This window comes from Pelodiscus sinensis, chromosome 13 (genome assembly GCF_052426305.1).
Source record: "Pelodiscus sinensis isolate ZL-2025 chromosome 13, ASM5242630v1, whole genome shotgun sequence".
Classification (NCBI taxonomy): Eukaryota; Metazoa; Chordata; order Testudines; family Trionychidae; genus Pelodiscus; species Pelodiscus sinensis.
Genome location: NC_143064.1, coordinates 4,301,162 through 4,325,836, shown reverse-complemented (window position 1 = coordinate 4,325,836; position 24,675 = coordinate 4,301,162). Strand labels below are relative to the sequence as shown.

The 24,675-nt window shown below is 44.9% G+C and overlaps 1 protein-coding gene across 1 annotated transcript in view; it reads left to right on the top strand.

Moving 5' to 3' along the window:
- GPC4 (glypican 4) overlaps window positions 1–24,675 on the top strand; it is a 145,644-nt gene that overhangs the window by 68,953 nt on the left and 52,016 nt on the right. The window contains exon 2 of the mRNA XM_075941139.2: window positions 1,241–1,399. Within this exon, the coding sequence (XP_075797254.1) occupies window positions 1,241–1,399 (159 nt within the window). The remainder of the gene's footprint in view (window positions 1–1,240; window positions 1,400–24,675) is intronic.

Genomic DNA, 24,675 nt, shown 5'->3' with positions numbered 1-24,675 from the left:
GGACAGCGCCCTCCAGGGACGGGCCTCACTGGTTTTGCTGCTGCCCTGCCTGGCCGGGGCTCTCTGGGGACTGGCCTCGCCACTCTAATGCTGGGGCTGCCCTCCATGACTGGCTCGCATTCCCAAGCACTGGGGCTCTCTGGTCCAGCAACATCCATGACCCTGCTGGACCACGGATGTTGCCGGACCAGAGAGTCCTGGATTGAAGAGGTTCGACCTGTATTTGTGTTAGGGTGAGGTTAAGGGACATGCAGGTCGCTCTGTGGTTCTGAAGACGGGCAAACAGCTGGCTCTGACTTCTGGCACAGGATTGTCACGTCCTTCTCTAGGGCCAGGAGCAAACTGTGTGAAGTCGGGGGGGGCGGGGGGAGGAAACGGAATGTGTTGGCTGAAGAAATTCATCAAGTGGCGAACTAAAAGCAGCCTGCTTCCTGAGAAGTACATCTCTTTGTGGTGCTCCAATACATCCTGCCTTGCCCTCCCAAAAAGAGACATTGGTACTCACTGCAGCGTCCAGGTCTTTTTAAGTCGGGTGGGGAACCTCTTTTGGGTTGGTGGGGGTCACTGACCCACAGAAAAATCAGTCGGGGCCCCCAGCTGAGAAGGAGAAAGATGCTCCCCACATTCCCCTCATACACCAGAGCCTGGCGGGGGGGGGCCCAACCTAGGTGGTTTTATGTACTCCAGCCTCACAGTTGAGTGGGAGGGGCTGGAATACCAGTGCAGGCTCCCCAAGGCTGGGGGGAGGGCCTGAGCCTCTGGGGGCCAGATACAGGCAAGCCAGGGGCCACATTTGGCCCCTGGGCCTTTGGTTCCACCCCCGTTTTAAGTGAATAAACTGGAAATAGCAATTGGCGTGCATACCAAGAAGTCAGTGTTTGTGTGGGGGGGAAGGGGGGGTCAGAGAGGCCATTTTGGTGTTAATTACTGTCTAAAAATTCATTTCTGCTAATTATCTTACCGCATGTGCTGCATACTGTAAATAAAAACTGAAGACAGCTTTTTAGCATAGTCAGCAATGGACAAAATTTGGGTCTTCACAGGGTACCGCTGTGTTTCTCCCAAGTCTGTTCATGGATAAGGCCTTGATTCTGCATACTTAATTGATGTCCACTAGTTGCCAGAATAAAGAATTTAGGCTTGAGATGTGTGTGCACGCCCGTTGTATATAGCTATATATACGTGTCTATTTTTAAATATTCTTTATATAGTTTTTAATGATTTACTTTTAATTTTTCAGGTGACCATTTGAAAGTATGTCCGCAAGGTTACACTTGCTGTTCTCAGGAAATGGAAGAGAAGTACAGTCAGCAGAGTAAACACGACTTCAGAAATGCGGTAGTAGAACTTAGCAGTCACTTACAGACAACATTTAGTTCCCGTTACAAAAAGTTTGATGGTAAGTACTGGAGTTTCGAATTTTCTGTCCTACTGCTACAACTTAAAAATCATCATTGTGTTCATTTATATGCCGTTTGCTTGTACTGTCTCTTTCACGGTTCACTTGGAAAGTTCATGACTCACCATTGGCAGTGGTGAGGTTAGATAGAACGTTGCTTATTTTGCAATCCAAGGCAAGAGAAATATTTGCTGATTATGGCTGTTAGTTTCCCATAGGGATAGATCTTTTTCTTTCTGATTCATTTTTAGGAAATCCAATCCGCTCTAAATGTAGACCACAGTGAGTTTTGTTTCTGTATCCCTGCAAAATGTTTAATGATAATGTGCGTAACTCTCAGCATTGATCGACATAAATGCTGACGCTTTCCCAGAGTGGTAAGAGCTAAAAGATGAAACTAGTCGCCAGTGCTAACCAGAGCAGTGAGTAAAGTACTGCTTCCTTTCATATGAAGGCCACGGTTCCCCTTATTTTGAAGTTCTCCAGAACTTTTTTGCAGGACTTTTTGATTCAGTCACTGTTCCAGTGTGCATGGATTTTCTCTGAATATCTGGCACGTCTGCTCAGAGCTTGGAATGGGTAAAATTTTTATTTAACGTACATGCCTCTATTTCTATGTATTAAACATAAAGGAGTTACTGTGTGCGCTTCTAATGCACTAAAGAGGTAGGAGCAGCTTGCTTTCAAAGTACATCAGAGCTTGGATGATTTTAAACAAGTTAAGGCTGTTAAGATTGTTAGAAAGGTGAAGTGATACTGCACAAGTGTGCTCTAGCCAAACATTTCCCTCATATAACTTCGTTTGAGGTTTCCACTGTCTCCTCTCTCTACCTGCTGATGTTCAGAGGAGTCATCATAGAACCATAGAGCTGGAAGAGACCTCAGAAGGTCATCAAGTCCAGCCCCCTGCTCTAGGCAGGACCAATCCCAACTAAATCAACCCGGCCAGGGCTTTGTCAAGCCGAGACTTAAACACCTCTAGGGATGGAGACTCCACTACTTCCCTAGGGAACCCATTCCAGTGCTTCACTACCCTCCTAGTGAAATAGTTTTTCCTAATATTCAAACTGGACCTCTCCCACCACAACTTGAGCCCATTGCTCCTTGTTCTGCCATCTGTCACTACTGAGAACAGCCTTTCTCCAAAAAAGCCAAAGTGTCTAGACTCGCAGATTTATTAAATGCCGAACCAGACCCGAAATGGAATTTAGTCCATAGATAAGCCCCTGAAAGGGAACTGGAGAAATACCTGGGTTTCACCTCAGATGACTTTGTTAAACAATGTTGTATCTGAAAACACACGTATTTAAGCAGTTTATCATGTAACCTGGCACAGGCATACCTATTGTCAGTTAGGTGTGTCTGCCTGTTTTTATGATGTGTTGCAGTGCTCTTTGGAAAAAATTAATATAGTTGAAATCTTCAAAGTACAAACTTTAATACATGAGAATGTGCCTTAACAAGAGCCCTTATTTTATGCCTGCTGACGTTTTAACCTTCAGGATAATTAACGATCTAAGAAGAATAATCATCCTTAACTACGTGACCTTGAGCTAATCAGGAAGCAGGGGAAGAACTCTTCTAGGAGAGGGATTGTCCTTAACTCTTTCAGGGATGGTTAAAGAAACATTTGATATATGATAGGAAAGCGTGTTAAAGTCTAAGGCCAACACTTTCCAACCTGGCTATCTAAAGTCAAGCTTCTAAATCTATACTTAAAGGCCTATCACAATGGCTTGATTTTTTCAAAATGGCGGCATAGCCAGCCGCTTGCAACCACTTACCTACGCGGTAATACATTAGGTGCCTTTTAAAAGTGTTGGCCTAAATCAGTAACACCAATACCGTTCGTTTGGAATGTTTCTTGCAAGTCAAAGTTGGTTGAAATTCCCGTGTACTCAGATGTGACGACATTGGTCCAGAACGCAAAATGAAAAAATCTTGGTCCCAAATTATGTTCTGTCGGCCGAAGGTAAGATTTGAAAAGCAGGCGCTCCCTTGCAGAAGCGTGGTGTTCTTGCCACGGCCCTTGATTATGTGGGAATTCCTTCAGGCGCTGCCTTGTAGAAGTTTCTAGAGGCCAACTAATTCAAATGACAATAAGGCTGACTGAAAACAAACCTTGGTTTTCCTGTGCCTACTATAAAATTCTCAATTCCATTGACGGAGGAGGCAAGAGGAGTTTCTGCAAAGAACCTATATTCCCATAACAAACCGAGATTGCAGTTCATTTTTGGGAAAGGAATGTTTCCAGTCATCCCTGCTGAAGGTTTTTCTGGCGTAGTGTCACATCTGTGGTGAGACCTAGTAGCATACAGCCAGTTGTTTTGAATGGCTGGCTGTGTCCTTGAGTCAAACCCTTTAGGGGCTTTGGAAAAAACCATTGTGGGTCATGCTGCTAATCTGTTAGCCTTGACATTCAATCTTGAAAGGAAGACCCTTTGATTTTAAAGCATTGCTCTGGTTTTGACCTTTGTAGCAGTTGCCATAATGAAATGTAAGCAGCAAGAAGCTGCGGTGTCCCTGAGGTGGGGGATGAAGTGTCTGGTGGCTGTTGGAATTTTTCTGTTAACCTGCCGCTAACACCACCCCAGGTTGAAGTCTGATCGTCAGAATTGCATAGATCTGGCATGGCAGGGAGTGGGTTCATATGCGATCTGCATTTTACTAAGGAAAACAAAACAAACTTCTGATATTTAGCATCTCTAAATGAGAAACCAGAAGTAACTTCAGCGCCTCATGGTCTACATTATACATTGGGGTTCGAGCTGTGTGTGTTCTGAATTTTCGGAGGGTGAGAGAATGGCGCTCTTAGGACCAAATAGCTTTATCTCCAATTGAAACATACCCGTAGAACATGGCAGCATGACAGTCTGGGCTCCCCATAAGCCTTTTCTACAGCCACTTGAACCACATTTCTGCGCGTAATAAAGCATAGACATATAAGATACATATTCTGAAAAGTGGAATAATTAAGTTGCTCTGGTGGTTAATCTGGTGGACAAGTTTCAAAGGGGTCACCATGTTAGTCTGCTTCAACAAAAACAATGAGGAGTCCCGTGGCACCTTAAAGACTAACACATTTATTTGGCACCCGCGTCTGTTAGCTGCTCCAGCCCACAGAAGTTCATGCTTGAGTAAATTTGTTACTCTCTAAGGTGCCAAAGGGCTCCTTGTTGTTCCGATCTAGTAAAAGGAGATGGATTCCTTCTCTCTGGCAACCTAAACGGTAAACACCGGATGTCTTGCTAAAATATATGCTGTAGCTCAGACAAGCGCTATCAGCTTGATGCAGAAATTATTGAGTGAGATTGTTATGCTCTAGAAGTCAGACTACATGATTAGTGGTCCCTTCTGGCCTTAAAACCTATGAATCATAGCAGCAGCAATAGCAATTTCTGCGATTGAGGTTGCATTTACCCTTGTTTTTGGTTGCTTACGGTTTTCATTAGTTTTCATCTTTCAAGCTGGAATTTTCCATCCTTAGGTCTCTTCTTGGTGGTTAATATTTGGGGAGGATGAAGAGAGGGCTGTAGCAAAAATGATCCAGTCTTTTATAAGCATGAGGATGTGGAAATACTTGTTAGAGGGGATGGGGCCTCATATAGATTATTCTTCCGCTGTTGTTCTGTGGCTCCTTCGTTTAGGCTTATTTTACGACATACATTTCTTGGCAGACTTTTAAAATGATCACTGCCTGTTGAGGAAGTTGTGCTAATTTTGTTGCGTGATGGTTCATATGGCATAGTTCTGATGCCCCTAAATAGTAAAATGTCATGAAACGCTCCCAGAACGTAAATTATGACGAGAGTACGGTACGTGCCTTGGAATCACAGAATGCTAGGAATGTCCAGCTGGAACTGACCTTGAGAGCTCATTTCGATCCAGCCCCCTGCACTGAGACCAGACTGCAATGTTGGGGATTCCACAGCTTCCCTAGAAAACCTGGTCCAGTGCAGAATTGATCTCAGAGAAAGCTTTCTTGGTGTGTTTGTCATACGTAAGCTGCTTAGGGCAGGGACTTAGCAGAGCACGATGAGGCCCTTACCATGGCTGGGGCATATGAGTGCCATAGCAATACGAGTAAATAATATCGATGATGCCATGAGTTCAAGAGGCATCTGATGATTTTCTTTATAAGTGTTTCTAGTGCAATTAAATGATGACTGCTTGACTCTTCCTATGATATAGCATGGGGATTAGCACAAGCTAGCAAGACTCAACCCTTCAGAGCTTTGCTATGCTTCAGATACTGTACTCGGATGATATGCACATTAGGGCAAACATGAAAAGATCAAAAGTCTCAGGGGTCACCTTTCTAGTCTGTCACTTTAAAAACGAGCAGTCTGTGGCACCTTAGAGACTAACAAATATCGTGGGTAAAACCCACTTTGTCAGATGAGTTGGAGTGGAAATTGGAGTATTTAGTTACCCGTCAATTGTGGAACCAGTCCTAATGATGCCAGTTGAGTCAGGCTGCTTGTGTCCCATTCAGAGCTTTTGATGTGTAAATGTGAATATCAAAGCTGGGGAAAGTGCCTTGATAGTGCGTTAACCAGTTAATAGCTTTATTCAAGCCCAAGTTGATAGTGTTAAATTTGTAAATGAATTCCAGTTCAGCTATCTCCCTCTATAATTGGATGATAAAATTCCTTTGTAGAAGAATGGCTACTTTTGTCTCCATTAAGGAATGTCCAGGGAGGTTACAATGTTTCCCTATAGGGTTATGTGTGCTACCGTTCTTGATGTCTGATTTGTGTCCATTCAGCCTTTGTCACAGAGATGGTCCGGTTTTGGAATGAAATGATCAGTTCACAGGCCGGAATGCCCAAGTGACAAAATAATTCTGCCCAGCATAAGCCAGCATCTGGAAAGTTATTACATGCTGAGAGCTCTCCTTCCATCCGCCTCCATCCCAATTTTTCCATTAACATTTAAGATAAAACAAATATGAAAAGAGTAAAACGAAACCCTTTTGGGGGCTGAAACCAAGCAAACGGACTCCTCCCAGTGGTCACTGTAATTCTAACTCTGAAGTGCAAGTGGAGATCTCTGTTCCCGGCTGAGAAGTTTCAGGTCCCCATGCCCCTTTCAAGTTTGAAGACTTGGCGGGAAAAGTGCCAGCTGGGAGCCTAGGGGACCCAGCAATCTAACCGTCATTATAGCCTTATTTTTTCAAGTCTCTTAGCCAGAGAGATTTATTTTACTGGGGATTATTTCTTTTCTGCTTGCTAAAGGTCATTCGAGCTATACAGTGACTCGGAGGCCTATTTTTCTGTCATTAAGCCACCCTGGAAAAAATTGGAGAGTGCGTTTTCTGGTAGTCAAACTGAGCCCGGGACTCCCAGCTCCACAGTGGCGTTTCAAAGGGGGTAACACCGCCCTATTGACTAATTGACTAGTCGATGCAAAAATGCATCGACTGTTCGATTAGTCTGTTACACGATACTTAACATCCTTAGGTCGTTAGCCACTGGGACATAGGAGTCAACCATTTTGGTATGGTGGATTCCCTATTAGGCCAGAGAACAGGAAGTACAAGGGGAAGATAAAGAAATAAAAGCCAAACGGGGCCTTCTGATCATGAACCATTGGCCATTCAGGTGACGGTTCCATGATAGTTCTCAGGGGTAAACTGGAAACAGTGATCTAAAGGAAGGGGGAATTGTATAATTACACTTTTTCCTGAGAGAAAATCCCTGCAAAATTGAGGGTTTCCGGAGGGAGCTGTTAAGCTCCCATTTTCAGGGTGGAGAACTATGACCTGTAAGTCATCAGCCAGAGTTTATAGGGCCTCTTCCCTGAGGATTATCTGAACCAAGAGGTAATAATTCCTTTTGGGGAGATGAGCCCCTAATTATTAACTCTCCGCCAGCTAAAGTAACACGGGGTAGATTCCTTTGCCACTATTCCAGCTATGTTCCGGCCTCCCTTCCTAGGAGTAACCAGAGAGTTTACATACCGGTCAGGCTTCTTTCCCTTGCCAAAGTAAGTCTCCTTTTGGGACGTGAATGTCGTATCAGACAATTGAAGATTGATTGACAGCTCTGGCTGCAGTATCAGAGGCCCAGAGCTGAATCCGACAAATCTGTACGTGTGTGTAAATTACATGGCCATGGGATAAGAGGGAAGGTCCTTTCTTGGATTGAGAACTGGCTCTTGTGTAAATTATATGGCCATGGGATAAGAGGGAAGGTCCTTTCTTGGATTGAGAACTGGCTAAAAGACAAGAAACAAAGGGTAGGAATAAATGGTAAATTTTCAGATTGGAGAGGGGTAACTAGTGGTGTACCCCAAGGGTCAGTCCTGGGACCAATCCTTTTCAACTTATTCATAAATGATCTGGAGAAAGGGGTAAGCAGTGAGGTAGTAAAGTTTGCAGATGATACCAAACTGTTTAGGATAGTCAAGACAGAAGCAGACTGTGAGGGACTCCAAGAAGATCTCACCAAACTGAGTGATTGGGCAACAAAATGGCAAATGAAATTTAATGTGGATAAGTGTAAAGTAATGCACATCGGGAAAAATAACCCCAACTATACGTACAGTATGATGGGGGCTAATTTGGCTACGACAAATCAGGAAAGAGATCTTGGAGTTATCGTGGACAGTTCTCTGAAAACTTCCACACAGAGTGCAGCGGCGGTCAAAAAGGCAAATAGGATGCTAGGAATTATTACGAAAGGGATAGAAAATAAGACCCAGAACATCTTACTGCCCCTGTATAAAACTATGGTACGCCCACATCTTGAATACTGTGTACAGATGTGGTCTCCTCACTTCAAAAAAGATATTTTGGCCTTGGAAAGGGTTCAGAAAAGGGCAACTAAAATGATTAGGGGTTTGGAACGGGTCCCATATGAGGAGAGGCTAAAGAGACTGGGACTTTTCAGTTTAGAAAAGAGGAGACTGAGGGGGGATATGATAAAGGTCTATAAAATCATGAGTGGTGTGGAGAGGGCTGATAAAGAAAAGTTATTTATTAGTTCCCATAATAGAAGAACTAGAGGACACCAAATGAAATTAATGGGTAGCAGGTTTAAAACTAATAAAAGGAAGCTCTTCTTCACACAGCGTGTTGTCAACCTGTGGAACTCCTTGCCAGAGGAGGTGGTGAAGGCTAGGACTATAATAGAGTTTAAAGAGAAGCTGGATAAATTCATGGAGGTTAGGTCCATAAAAGGCTATTAGCCAGGGGATAAAATGGTGTCCTTGGCCTCTGTTTGTCAGAGGCTGGAGAGGGATGGCAGGAGACAAATCGCTTGATCATTGTCTTCGGTCAACCCTCTCTGGGGCACCTGGTGCTGGCCACTGTCGGTAGACAGGATACTGGGCTAGATGGACCTTTGGTCTGACCCAGTACGGCCGTTCTTATGTTCTTATGTGTGTGTGACCCCCATGAGTTTCAGTGGGTCACAAGCAAGAGGTGCAGGATCTGCTAAACGTGCAATCTGCTGGCCTTAGTTCCGGTCTTTAAGTGTGTCGCAACTGGCTTTTTAACTAATACCAATTATGGTTTCCAAACCAGTCAGCTCCTAGAAATTGGATGACTATCTCTGTGCATCACTCTATGAGAAACGGCTCTTAGGAGGAGATAGGGTGAGAAAAGTTGCTTCAAAAATAAGTCTGATTGGACTTCTCCTTCTGTAGCAATTCCCGAGAACTAGAGAAAAATACATCCTAAAGCTAGAGAAACAATGGGTCACTAGTCCTCTATGTAAGAAGAGGCTACTGTAGGTCTTTGTAATAATTTTTATTTGGGGAGAATGTTACTTTTGCCACTCAATTACGAGTCTAAGTCCTGATCTACACTAGGGAGTTATTTCAAAAGAGCACTCCTTATTTTGAAATAATACGCAGAGCGTCCATACTACCAGGCCCTTTATTTCAAAATAGTAACTCCTGCTTTCCATGAAGAGTAACACTTATTTCAAAATAGCAGTAGTGTGGGCACTCCACTGCTTCTATTTCGAAATAACTACTCCACAGAGTCATTTGAAGTAATTATTCCCCAGTGCCTCCAAGTTGGGGTAGCATGTCCACATAGAATCATAGAATCATAGAATAATAGGACTGGAAGGGACCTCGAGAGGTCATCGAGTCCAGCCCCCCGCCCTCAAGGCAGGACCAAGCTCCACCTACACCATCCCTGACAGATGTCTATCTAACCTGTTCTTAAATATCTCCAGAGAGGGAGATTCCACCACCTCCCTTGGCAATTTATTCCAATATTTGACCACCCTGACAGTTAGGAATTTTTTCCTAATGTCCAATCTAAACCTCCCCTGCTGCACTTTAAGCCCATTACTCCTTGTCCTGTCCTCAGAAACCAAGAGGAACAAATTTTCGCCTTCCTCCTTGTGACACCCTTTTAGATATTTGAAAACCGCTATCATGTCCCCCCTTAATCTTCTTTTTTCCAAACTAAACAAGCCCAGTTCATGAAGCCTGGCTTCATAGGTCATGTTCTCTAGACCTTTAATCATTCTTGTCGCTCTTCTCTGTACCCTTTCCAATTTCTCCACATCTTTCTTGAAATGTGGCGCCCAGAACTGGACACAGTACTCCAGCTGAGGCCTAACTAGTGCAGAGTAGAGCGGCAGAATGACTTCACGAGTTTTGCTTACAACACACCTGTTGATACAACCTAGAATCATATTTGCTTTTTTGCAACAGCATCACACTGTTGACTCATATTCAACTTGTGGTTCACTATGACCCCTAGATCCCTTTCCGCCATGCTCCTTCCTAGACAGTCGCTTCCCATCTTGTATGTATGGAACTGATTGTTCCTTCCTAAGTGGAGCACTTTGCATTTCTCTTTATTAAACCTCATCCTGTTTACCTCTGACCATTTCTCTAACTTGCTAAGGTCATTTTGAATTATGTCCCTATCCTCCAAAGAAGTCGCAACCCCACCCAGTTTGGTATCATCTGCAAACTTAATAAGAGTACTCTCTATCCCAATATCTACATCATTGATGAAGATATTGAATAGTACGGGTCCCAAAACAGACCCTTGAGGAACTCCACTTGTTATCCCTTTCCAGCAGGATTTAGCACCGTTAACAACAACTCTCTGACTACGGTTATCCAGCCAATTATGCACCCACCTTATCGTGGCCCTATCTAAGTTATATTTGCCTAGTTTATCAATAAGAATATCATGCGAGACCGTATCAAATGCCTTACTAAAGTCTAGGTATATGACATCCACCGCTTCTCCCTTATCCACAAGGCTCGTTATCTTATCAAAGAAAGCTATCAGATTAGTTTGGCATGACTTGTTCTTCACAAACCCATGCTGGCTATTCCCTATCACTTTATTACTTTCCAAGTGTTTGCATACGATTTCCTTAATTACCTGCTCCATTATCTTCCCTGGGACAGACGTTAAACTGACCGGTCTATAATTTCCTGGGTTGTTCTTATTCCCCTTTTTATAGATGGGCACAATATTTGCCCTTTTCCAGTCTTCTGGAATCTCCCCTGTCTGCCATGATTTTTCAAAGATCATAGCTAAAGGCTCAGATACCTCCTCTATCAGCTCCTTGAGTATCCTGGGATGCATTTCATCAGGACCTGGTGACTTGCTGACATCTAACTTTCCTAAGTGATTTTTAACTTGTTCTTTGTGTATCCTATCTTCTAAACTTACCCTCTCTCTGCTTGTATTCACTACGTTAGGCACACCTCCAGACTTCTCGGTGAAGACCGAAACAAAGAAGTCATTGAGCATCTCCGCCATTTCCAAGTTCCCTGTTACTGCTTCTCCCTCCTCACTAAGCAGTGGGCCTACCCTGTCCTTGGTCTTCCTCTTGCTTTTAATGTATTTATAAAAGGTATTAGGGGAGCCTGCCTCAGACTAATTTCGAGGCTTCACTGTAGTGTGGACGTGCTATTTAGAAATAGTTATTTCAGGAGTTATTTCAAAATAATTTCCTAGTATTGACGTGCCCTGAGGTAATAGAATGGATAACGGAGTGGTCTAATAATACAGCATTAGAAAATGATGCAGATGGCTTGTTTCTTTTCAAACCTTGAATACATGTAGCCCTCCCTCCTATTTCATCCTGAAGCAAACAGGCTTCCATCTTTCCTCACTTCCTAAGAAGGTGGCATCTTATGCCCTAGCAACCAGGACCGCAAAAGGCCTAGGTCTCTCATACTTACATTAACCTAGGCCACTGTCTACTCCTGTGATATTGTCCTTAGGACTTCAGTTTGGATCTATGCATATTAAGGGAGGATTTTTCAAAGAACCAAAGTGAGGTAGGAGCTCAAGGACTCGAGAGACTCAAAAATCACTTAGATTGGAATTTTTCAGAAGTGTTTTTGAGCTCACGTTCCCACATATCTGACATTTGTGCTTTTCTAAGCCTAGCTTATATTCTCAGTGCATTTCTTCCCATCTGAGGGCCATCTAAAAAAACCCCCCAAACCTTCCAAAACTAACACTTGTGCATTAAAGGCAAATTGGTCTTCTCTGAGGCGATGTCTAGACTGCAGGCATCTTTTGGAAGAAGCTTTTCTGGAAGAGATCTTCCGGAGAAACGTTTTCCGAAAGAGAGCGCCTACACTGCAAAAGCGCATCAAAAAAGCGATCTGCTTTTTTGAAAGAGAGTGTCCACACTGAATGGACGCTATCTCGCATTTAAGCGGTGATTACTGTGAATGGAGTGGCCACCAAGGCACCTGTGCTTTTTCCTCTTTCCTCTTCTTTCAAAAGAACTCCTTCTTCCCCATCCACGCACGCCGCCTTCCTCGTAGAAACAGGTTTACCAATGTCGGAAAAACCCTCTGTACTTTCCATTTTTTTCCCCTGAAAGAACGTGATTACGCTTTGTAACTGGAGGGTTTTTTGGAAAAATTGATGTCCCCCCCCCCCCCTCCAAAAATCTGCAGTGTAGACATACCCTGAATTTGGTGCCAAATCATTCCTTGAGGTAAGCGAATCTTTTCTGAGTGAAGGGGTTCTGGCTCTGTTAGGGACTGAGTCTCTACACTGTATCACCTACATGGGCAAAATGAATGTCCGTAGCCACCGGGAGAAAATTATGGGGTGATTTTCATAATCATGTTGGAGATTCAGCCGCAACAAGCTTGTGTGTAGTGCTTTGAACAATCTCACGCTGTATTTTCCTTCAAGTAATAGAATTAACTGTTCTTAGCATCACATAGTTTTTACCTTTTTTTGTTGGTTAAAACATGTGGGCAGCAGTCTGACACAGAGGGAAATGAAGGAATGTGAGGTTCTTTAGTTACTGATTGATACCAGCCAGTCAATGGACCATTGTTTGTCTGTTTAATATTAACTTTCCTCCCCCCCCCCCACCCCTTTTCTCAGAAGAAACTGGGCTGGTAATTTAGTCATAGTTATGCACAGAAGTATTTTGCCTACATAATCTTCTGGACTGAGCATCTCTGCGTGTTGGTTGAACAAATGCCATTGGGAAATCCCATGGAGAGGTTGTGAAGTCAAAGGTCTTACAGCCCAGCGCTTATTAACTCCTAGAAGCCCCAAGCAGGAACTTGTGTTTGGTGCTGTATCAACACGATTCCTGCCCCAAATTGCTAACAATCGAAGTAGAAGACAAGGGGCAACAAGATGGCTAGGCTGACAAATTGGTGGGGTACAGGCAGTCCCCGGGTTACATGGATCCGACTTACATCGGATCCCTACTTACAAACGGGGTGAGGCAACCCCGCACTAGCTGTGCCTCCCCCCCCCCAGCAGACCAGGGAGACGCAAAGCTAGCCCTCCCCCCCCAGCAGACCAGGGAGACACGGAGCGGCTTTTCTCAGCCGACACCTCAGCTTGAGAATAAAGGACTGACGGAAGTGAGGTGTGGGAGAATAAAACTGAGCTCTGGAGAAATGTTTGGCTAGAGTTTCCCCTACAATATGTACCAGTTCTGACTTACATACAAATTCAACTTAAGAACAAACCTACAGTCCCTATCTTGTATGTAACCCGGGGACTGCCTATATAAAGAAACCGTATTGGCCAGCTGCTTACCCATTGTCACATGTTTTGTAGGCGTTCGAGGCAAGGACAGTGTTGAGGAGGGATTTGAAGGAGGATTTGTGGATGTGTATGGGGGCGTTCCTGTCTGGTGTGGGGTATCCAGGGAGAAAGCAGAAAGGGCCTTGTTTGAAAAGGTAACAAATGAGCGAGGGAAGTTGCACCATGAGCCGATTGCAGGCTGGAGTCCTTGTCTGGATACCGAATGAGAGACAGGGAGCGGAGGATAGGCTGTGAAGGGTGGTGAAAGGGAAGACATGTAGCTTACACTTGATGTGATAGAGAGCCAGGGAATGGGGACAGATGGTGGGCTACAGCGGCTCTCAAGCTGTGAGGTGGAATTAAGAGGTTTGTCGTTACATTTGGCCAGGGCCTAACCCTGAGCCCCACTGTCGGGGGCTGGAGCCCCACCACATAGGGCTGAAGCGTATGGGCTCAAGTTATAAGCTACTGCCTGGTGCCGAAGCCCTTGGACTTTGCCTTTGGACCCGCCTGGGGTGACGGGCATTGGGTAGTCTCAGGCCAAGGTTCCCCCTCCTGGGGCATAGAATAATTGTTATTGTCAGAGGAAGATCGCGGTGCCGTGACGTCTGAGAACCCCTGGGCCAGGAGAAGGATCTTTGCGGGGGCCTTCTGAATGGCTGTGAGTGGGGTAAGCTGGCCCTGGTCCAGGCCAGAGCAAAGGACGGGGCAGCGAGGGAGATGCCAGAGGAGAGCCTGGGTGAGCGTCAGCATCGTGCCAGGATGGGGAAGGCCAAAGCTGGAGATGTGACGTGGAAAGAATGGGAAAGATGTGGCGATAGCGTGGCTGGGGGGCGCTAGAGAGGAGCGGGCAGAGTTGAAGAGGATGCCTAGATGACGGGTGTGAGCAGGCAGCTCAGCATTGGTGTTCCCCAGAGTGATTGAGAGGGGACAGTAGTAGGAAGGGCGCATTAAGAGCTCTGTTCCAGCTGGGCTGCGCTGGAGCTGGCCGGAGAGGCTCGCTACAATTAGAGTTTGGACAGGAAGAGACAGTTCTTGACTAGAGACCCCGCTCACTGCAGCCCTTTTGTGGTTACTCTCATAACTTTAAGGCCGAATGTTTAACCCCATCACAGTCTCAGCTCCCTATGGTGCAGTTCTCCTCAAATCAGGACACAGCTTCAGGTAACACAGATCTTTGCTTTCTCTCCCCTTTTCCATTAAACCTCCAAAGAGCTGGGGCTGGCTTAACCCTTTCAGTTGAGAACAGCTCTTCGGTGTGATAGAGGTCTATAAAATCATGAGTGGTGTGGAAAAAGCGAATAAGGAAAAGTTATTTACTTATTCCCACAATATAAGAAGTAGGGATCACTAAAGGAAATGAATAGGCAGCAGGTTTAAAACAAACAAAAGGAAGTTTTTCTTCACTCAGAGCAGTCAACCTCTGGAACTCCTCGCCAAAGGATGGGGTGAAGGCTAGGACTTTAACAGGGTTCAACAAAGAGCTACATAGATTCACGGCGGTTAGGTCCATCAATGGCTATTGGCCAGGATGGGTAGGAATGGTGTCCCTAACCTCTGTCTGGAAATGGGTGACAGGAGAGGGATCACGTGAGGATTACCTGTTGCGTTCCCTCCCTCTGGGGCATCTGGCATTGACCACAGTCGGGAGACAGGACACTGGGCTAGATGGACAGTTGGTCTGACCCAGTATGGCCGTTCTTATGTTTTTCTGTGTGTGATAGGGTTTCAGATGGAGGCAGATGTACCAAACACTGGACCCACTAGAAGCAGGAAGTACCAGAAATCTCATGAGGTCCTTCCCTTAGGAGGTTTCTAGTGCATTTTTTGTAGCACACTTTTTGTGGCCATGCTTCAGGGAAAATTCTGGGTGCTTCCCTGAGTGCTGCCTCCCTGCTCTTTGAAGTTTGCCCATCACGGGGGTGAGGGGTTGCTGTGATATGATTTAAGCTTGAATTTCTTCGAAATATGTGGAAGAGCTCTTCCCACGTTGGTAAGTGCTAACACATGTTTGAAAACAGGACAGAGAAACCACTCTCTGCCTTGCCCACCCTTCCTGACTTCATATTCAATAAATGTGTTAACACTACGTATTCATCACTTTCTCAACACTTTTAGCAAAAGGTCATTAAACTACAGTTTGTTTTTCCCTGGTGGAAATTACAAATGTGGTCTATGCACTAAAGGAAGTGAACGCATATTAGAAGTAATGAGGCACTTTGTGTGTGTGTGTGTGTGTGTGTGTGTGTGTGTGTGTGTGTGTGTAAGGTTTGAATATAGCATAGTTGTGGATAGCATAGTTGTGGATTGTTTGCTTTAGAGATGAAACCAGAGCTGTGGTGTTTTTGTGTCTTTTCTCCAAATGCCTTTTATCTGTCCGGCTTGAGCTCTGCATTGTTATTTCATATTGTAGAGCCAGCTGCAAGGTGGAGCCGGGTTCAAAATGCACCTTTGAGAACAGTACAAAGACACTGTGTGGTTAAAAATAATAATAAAAAAGAACCCTTAGTGGTGACTAGAACATAAGGGTGACTTCCATGAGATCAGACTTAGGCTAAGAGAATGCATTGGAAAATCCATGCTTAAGTCTCAGTCTCTCTCACACGCACACACAAAATGGGAGCGCAGGGTCTCTTTCTTGTAAAATGTTATTCTGTATGCAGTAGACAGTATAATCTCCTTTAAAAGCCTTAAAATGAAGGGTTTAGAGATAGTATTACGTTCTTAATTCATGGTACTTGGTACAACATGTTAAAAACACACCCTATGCACTGGGTGCCCAATTGCGTAAAGCATTCATTAATTGTACCCATAAGAATGGAATGTACCCACTTGGCATGCTCAAGCACTATTTTTTGATGTGCACTGGTTAATTGCATGTCTCGTTTATTTTTCTTTGGACAATTATCTTGTATGTAAAGAAGGCCTGTTGAAAACATGGCCCTAAAATACACAGTCCTTAGTATCTGAGCTGTAGAAAACTTAACCTGTTCAAATGTCTTTTCAAATATAGAAGTGCAGTGTGTTGGCTTTTTGTCCTCCTTTGGGGTAACACGGGTTAAACAAAGCACACATACAGGGAGTGAACTTTCCCACACCCTCCTCCTGGATGCTTATCAGTCCCTTTGTGACCTTTGGCAAGACACTTCACCTCTGGTGCCTCAGTTTTCCCTACATAAAGAGGGTAAAATTGTCTTCAGATGTGCTGAAACCTGATGGATTACTGGATTTATTAAAGTGTGTTGAAATCCTTCAATGGAAAGTGTGGTTCAAACACGAGGACTATCATCTGTCACAGTGAGGGAGGCTCCTATAATTTAAATAGCTGATTTTGGTGACTCATTTATTCTTGATGTTTAGAACATTGGGGGCAAAACTTTTGTCTCTGCACTCTTAGTTTTCTAGGCTAGGAATGAGGCTTTTTATCAAGAAGAAAATCCTCTATGAGGAACTGGATCTGCTCATTTAAACTCTCACTGGATGGATGTCAGTTTTCTGTTTTTCTTCTGCTGTTGCAACATATACTTGGCCATTTGAGTGAGCCCCTCTGAGCACGATTTATCTTTCCTTGGACTCAGTCTTGCAAATCCTTACTTGCTTGAGTTGGTCCCATTGAAGTCAATGGGATTACTCACCTGAGGAATTTGTCTAGGACTGGACTGCTTACGGTTTTGGTGCTTGGATTCAGCAATTGGCTTTAACAGGCGAAAGGAAAGGAAAGGAAGTTGGCAGTAGCTGAAACTGACAACGGATAGATATTCATAGTGAATATTGGTCCTTAACACGTACATTTTACCTATCAACAGCTCTCTTAGAACCACAGAGCATTATGTGACTTTCCATGTCAGCCGTGTTTCAGTGTGAAGTAGGGGACGCAAAATCCTATTTAATTAGTTAACCAGACGTTAAGTTTAACCCGTTAACCAATCAAACAGGAGACTGGCGGGGAGGGGTGGGCGGAGTGCTCCAGCCCCTATTGGTTAACTGTAATTTGTAAGCCTCACCCGTTAAGGGTGATGCTAACCAGTGAAGGGGGAAATCTCGCTCCCCTGGGGTACAGAGCCCCCAGAAGGGTCCGAGGCTGGAGGTCAAATCAGTGAGGCAGGAAAGAAACTTAGAAGAGAAAACTTTATGATGCATGCATGCAGGCTGTCACTTCCAAGAGTGAAGGCAGCAGCCCTGACAGACAGATTCAGGTATCCTTTATACAGAATGCTTAGACAGTTCAGTTGTGGATTGTTCTTCTTTAACATATCAAAGTCTCAGCAGAAGTACTCTGAGACTTCTGTTCACCCCAGGAGTGCTAGAAGTAAGTTTTTACAGTACACAAAGCCACATGAGAACTTGAGTGGAGGAGTCTACAAGGCAAACTGTGACAAAGATAAGGGTTTACATGACAAATTGTGACAGACTAGGAGTATCCATGAATTTGAGAGAGTCATTTGTAAGGGTCTTTGATTAGAGCTAATTTGATTTCTCTCTGTTACAGGGAGAGAGGCCTGGAAAACTTTTTAAACCTTACAGCAGTTTTCTTTTAGAGAGTTTTGATTTCTGCACAGTCCCCCCTTAGACACAATTGGAGTTATTTGATTTTCCCCACAATTCCCCCCTTTAATACTCCTATTGGAGTATTACTCAAAGTTATTCTAGACATTCTTAGGTATTCTTCTTTTGCTGGGATGAATTCTTATCTTAGAGGGAGGTTTTCTTTATTAGTTGGGTAAATGATCCACTGCCCATTCACCCCCAGATCTTTACCAGTGCCAATATTGCTTTTAAAACATAAGGGAAACATAAGGGAAGCATTCCCTTATGGATGTAATGCTTGAGTAAGGGGAATCTCTGAGGCAATCAGATTTTTATGCCAAATCTGCCTGTTCCCCCCCATGACTATGTACTTTTGGCACAGTGTTATCATTCTGGGCATTTACCCACTCCCGCTCTTCTGTAGAATACTGACTACCAGTAAATCTGAATTTTAGGGGTCTGGTCCACAGGGAGGCAGGAGTTGGGATAAACTGTAATGGTAAAAGGCCTTCAGAGCCTATTATAAGCTGTTCACATATCCAACAGTCACTTGTATTGGTGAGGGACACAACCTTTTGCAGGGCTTCCCAAAAAGGGTGGGGAAAGTTATATACTAAGGCTATTCTGACTACTAAAAGAAGGAAAACAATCCTCATCCTAGTATAGTATCTTAAATTTCTAAAGTAGCAAGGATAATAATAATATAGTAATTATTTAGCAACTAGCAAAGCAGTCTTTTAACTAAACTTAATCAGTTAGTATTGTTTGGCTTGCCTCTGCAGGCACTCTTCGAGATTTCGTAGTCTCTTAGTTCACTCAATACTGGAATGGATTCCCCTTTGTGAGAGCTACAGGGCGCCAGGCTCACCTGTAGGTCTTTGCTGGTACAGTCCTACCTCTCAGGTTGTACCTCGAAGCTCCTGGTGGAGGCCGGTTTGGTAACAGTCTGGTTTGAGAGTTTGCCGCCTCGGTCCGCTGAACCTCATCCTCAGGTGATTCCTCCGGGGAGGGGTCCTGGGTGACGGGGTCAATCAGCTCTGTTGGATCTGCAGTTCGGCGTACATGACTTGCGTGGATCCACGAGGGGCTCTCCTTCACCTTTACTGCTGTGTGGGTGATGAACAGCAATTGGAACGGTCCTTTCCACCGGGCTGTCAGGGAATTCTTTCTGCGATGTTCCTTCACGAACACGTAGTCGCCTGGTTGGATGTTGTGGCACGGTACATCAGTAGGTACTGGGAGGGCTTCCTTTACCTGCAGATGCAAGCTCTTCTAACCGTCATTTTATGTCTAGGTTTTTTTCTTTCTGTGTGGCTGCTAGCCTGTGGGCCTCCTGCAACATTAAACTGCTTACAAATCACACATGAATTAGATATTCTTGACAGCTTCTAGGTGCACGCCTAGGGCGTACCATTGTTTTGGGATTTGTGAGGCCACCCCCCCCCTTTTGCTCATGTGTGTCATTTGATGAGACACCTGAGCAAGCTGCCGTGTGAGAGATTTTTGGGGCGACTGGGCAGCCATCAGGTGCACCCATTATCCCAGCTGGGGATAAGGAGCAGCCTGCTTTCTCCCAAAGGTTTCTCTCTGCAGGTTGAGCAGCTTGCTGTAGTTCTATCAGGTCCTGCAAAGAAACAGGGAGAGAAAGAGAGACCAGAATCTGAAAGGGAGTCAGAGGTCCATGTGCTGCCGCATGTCTGGCTGCTGCATCAGCACTCCCATTACCCAGAGAAACAGAATCAGTGGCACCTGTGAGGGCCGGGCAATGGGTAATAGAGAGGGATGTGGGTAGCTGAATAGCATCAAGGAGTTGGGAGATAAGGGGACCATGAGAGATAGCAGAGCCAGAAGAGGTAAGGAAACCTCGTTGTTTCCAAATTTGTCCTGTGGCATGACAGAGAAAGCATACTTTGAATCAGTATAAATGGCAGCAGACTGTCCGGACGCTAAAAGACAAGCACGAATTAAAGCGATGAGCTCAGCAGCCTGAGCTGATTTTGATTCCTGGAAGAGAAAAGAACCTCTAAAACATTATTATCTGAGACCACTGCATATCCAGCCTTTAGTTTACCAACTGAATTTCTTTTACATGAGCCATCAGTATACAATACAAGATCTGCATTTTCCAGCAGTTGAGCAGACAAATCTTGGGGAGGCTTTACACAGTGCTCAAGCAATTCTTCACAGTTATGGGTATGTGCTTTACCATTAGAGGGTAAAGGAGAAAAAGTAGCTGGGTTAAGTACATTACATCTTTGAATTACCACATTTGGGGAAGAGAGGATAACATTCTCATACAGGGTTTGTCTCTGAACAGATAGGTGCTGGGTGCGGTGTCGCTGTAAGAGAGCAGAGACAGCATGAGGGACCTGTAAGATAATGCTGTGGCCTAATGTGACAGGTTGGGCCTTTTTAAAGTAATTCAGCAGTAGCTGCAACTGCCCTCAGACAAAGTGGGAACCCACAGGCTACTGAGTCCAGTGTTGCAGAAAAATAAGCTACTGGACGAGGTGTGGGTCCAAGGGGTTGACAGAGAACTCCAGCTGCAATTCCATCCTGTTCATGACAAAACAGAGTAAAAGGCTTGCTATAATTAGGTAAGCCTAGAACAGGTGGCTGTGAGAGAAGAGTTTTAAGGGAAAGGAAAGTAGATTCACATTCTGGGGACCAGGTCACTGGGTCAGGAGCTAAGTCTAAGAGTAGAATAGTAAGGGGTCTGGTGAGTTCAGAAAAGTTAGGAATCCATTGTCTGCAATATCCTGCAGTACCCAGAAATTTGTATACCTGACTTTGGTGAAAGGGTGAGGAATGGAAAAAACTTGTGAGATTCACTCAGGTGTTAACTGGCGGCCATCTCCTGAAAGTAAATGTTCTAAGTACTGAACTCTTTGTTTTACAAACTACAATTTGGCTTTGGGAGCCTTGTGACCCTTATTAGCAAGACACTTTAACACATATGAGGTATCAGTTTTACATCTTTTCTTAGTTTTACTAGCAATTAGCACATCATCAACATACTGAACTAACACAGAACTGCAGGGAAGAGAGAGAGAATTAAGGTCAGCTTTTTAAAAACTGAGAAAACAGAGTAGGGCTTTTACAATAACTTTACAAAAACATGTCCAGGTTAATTGATGACCCTGAAAGGAAAAGGCAAAGAGAAATTGGGAATTCTTATGCACTGGAATAGAAAAGAAGGCAGAACATAAATCTATTACAGAAAACCAGGTTAGGTACTACTGGAAATCTAGGGATTACAAATTTATTAATGGCTCTTAGGTCTTCTACAAATCTATAGATTTGCTTTTTCACAGGTAGTATAGGTGTATTACATGGTGAAGTTGTATAAACAAGTATCCCTTGTTTAAGGAGGGAGAGATTACAGGCTTAATGCCCTCTTGTGCCTCCCTAGCCAATAGATACAGGGCTACCCTTGGGAAAGGCTTGTTGTGTCTGTATGTTATTTGCACTGGTGTTGCAGAGGCTAGCAACCCCACTTCATTCACATGGGCTGCCCACAATGTCTCTGGGACATCTGAGAGGTCCAGGAGGGGTATATGTCCTGAGGTCTCATCAGATTCCTCTGAGAGTAGTAATGCCATCAAATTTGGAGCCTGATAGGGGGAAAGGTCAACAAATATCCCTTCCTCTCTACAGAGAAGGTTTGCACCCAATTTACACAACAAGTCACGTCCCATAAGGTTTACAAGAGAACAGGGAAATAACAGGAAAGAATGTTCAGCTGACAAGGGTCCAAAGAGGGTGGGGGTGCAGATGGCACATCTGGGGAATCAAGCTGTTTCTTTAGAGTAGCCAATTCTTGCTGCAGCTTTTCAATAGAATCTTTTTTGCTAGCCATAATGCTCTGATTCTTTTTTTTTTTACTGCCACATCCTCCCAGAGGCACCAATATTCCATCTGGTTAGGATGTTTTTCCTCGAGGAAAACTCTAAGATAAGCAAGCTTTTGTAAGTCAAAGTTCTAATTGTCATGTATTCTGGGAATTCCCCTGAGTATAGCCATTCCAAATGCTCAATAATTCCTTAAGTCTCCTTAGTTTCAAACCTGCAGGCAATACCTAGCTGACTGATCATCTGAGACAAGGGAGTCCCAGGCTGTGAGAAACCTTTTCTCTCAGTAGGAGACAGACTTGAGGGAGCAATCTTATCCATGTTAGCACTGTCTTGTCCAAGGACAGCACAGGAGCCCAACAGTACTACCCTCTCCAAGGATAGCACAGGCGTCCAGCAACACTACCCTCTCCAAGGATAGTGTGGGAGTCCACACAAACTGTCAGCTTCACTCACACTCCTTATGTGCCGGGGGAAACCGCCCTTGCTTTCAGCAGCTGTGCAGTGACACTGACAGCACTGGTGCGGCTGCGGTCCCACTCCGGACTTCACTCACTCAAAACCATGCGCTTGGACTCGCCACCAATCAGTCAGCAACAACAACAACAACAACAACAACAAAATCCAACCCCTATTTGGCTATACCCAGTGTTTTCGTTTTAAGTTTCCCTCAAGCCTCTTAACAAAAAAATTTTAAGTAAAAGATGACTCTTACCGCCAGCCGGTCCAGCTGGTGACGAGAACAGGGAGGCGGACTGGGGGATTTTAAATGGATCCCTTACCCTCCAGATGCGCGCTGTAGTCCGTTCCCATTCCCCGTCATCAGCCTTTCCAACTGGAGTTCCAAGCCATCCCACTTCTGACACCAAATTGAAGGGGGAAATCTCGCTCCCCTGGGGTACAGAGCCCCCAGAAGGGTCCGAGGCTGGAGGTCAAATCAGTGAGGCAGGAAAGAAACTTAGAAGAGAAAACTTTATGATGCATGCATGCAGGCTGTCACTTCCAAGAGTGAAGGCAGCAGCCCTGACAGACAGATTCAGGTATCCTTTATACAGAATGCTTAGACAGTTCAGTTGTGGATTGTTCTTCTTTAACATATCAAAGTCTCAGCAGAAGTACTCTGAGACTTCTGTTCACCCCAGGAGTGCTAGAAGTAAGTTTTTACAGTACACAAAGCCACATGAGAACTTGAGTGGAGGAGTCTACAAGGCAAACTGTGACAAAGATAAGGGTTTACATGACAAATTGTGACAGACTAGGAGTATCCATGAATTTGAGAGAGTCATTTGTAAGGGTCTTTGATTAGAGCTAATTTGATTTCTCTCTGTTACAGGGAGAGAGGCCTGGAAAACTTTTTAAACCTTACAGCAGTTTTCTTTTAGAGAGTTTTGATTTCTGCACAGTCCCCCCTTAGACACAATTGGAGTTATTTGATTTTCCCCACACCAGTTAACCATTCACATCTCTAGTGTGAAGTGGTCTTCAGATGAACTTTAGTCTGGATTCTTCCTCAGTCACATAGAAGAATGGTGTGGGATAATTTGGAGTATTCCAATTAAATGTGATCTTTCCATCATATGGGGGTTGTCCTTTATGTTGAGGTCCACAAATCCATTTTGATGGGTAATTCAGCCACTAGCAGCTTTGGGGACAGAACTAGAGCTGTCAGTATTAGCAGCTGGGGAATGCCCTGGCTTCCGAAGGTTCCTGCCAGTTTTTTCTGCCCCCAAACTGACACCCGTGGCCAACCCAGCTGCAGAACTTTGGGGGTAGATGTTATCAGGCGGGAGTATGCTGAGTATTATTGTAAACTATACTTAGAAGGTCTACAGCGACTCCTATATTCCCCTTCCTGCACTCTGGTAAGGTGTAATAGAAGGATAGGGATTTCCTGCCCTGCCTCAAAGACTAGAAAAGTGTCAGGCGGTCATCCCTCAGTGCCACTGCAGGTTCATCTGCCCTGTTAGAGTGCCATGTTTCTCCATCACCTCCGTAGCCTCTTGCCAGCAGCTGGCTGTGGAGTGATGAGGAAGAGGAGCCCAGAACCAGCAGGCATTAAGAGACTTCTTCATCCACCATTTATATATTTTTGGGCCTCCATTTTATAAGGCTAGAAGATTTCTTAGTGTGCTCAGTCCCGTGATTATTGCCGTGTTCCTCCAATAGATGAATGTGGCTGGGCTGGGCTGTCCCGGAGGGTCAGGGATTCATCTTTCCTAAACGGGGGAGATTTTTACCTGAAAGAGTGGCTTCTTGACAGGCCTTGCACATCCGCCACATTGTGGTAGGCGTCTCAGCCCCCCTTGAGCACGAAAACTCGCTTGGCACCAGGCCGGCAAACATGTGAAACGTCACCTGACGCTCTAAATGCCTCCTCCGGCTTTCACGAGCAATGCGAACGTGGGTGGGCAGCGTTGCAATAGTGGTTCCCTCTCAACCTGATAATGACCAGTCCTACGGGCTTCTGCCTGGGGGCGAGGGGAGGATAGAAGTGGGGTTCAAATAGGGTTGCCAGATGGTCTCCCAAAAAATACTGGACACACGGTATTTTTTTGGTCGAGCAAAAAACCAAAAAGGAACGCGGGATAATAAGCTCCCCCTCCCCCGTTCCGGGGCACCCAGAGCGGCGATCGCAACCCCGCCTCCCAGCTGGGACTCCCAGGCTGGGAGGCGGGGCCACGATCGGCGTTGGGAGCCTGTGATTGCACAGAAGCCTGGCGGGGGCGTGGGAAGTGGCTGGGACTCCCAGCCACACCCCAGCTAGGCTTCTGAAGCACCCAGAGCAGTGATTGTGTCTTCTGACCAGACAAGAGCGCGCAAATACCAGACACCTGGCAACCCTAGGTTCAAATCTGTTTTGTGCGGCGCTGTGGGGCTGGCGTTTCTGTAAG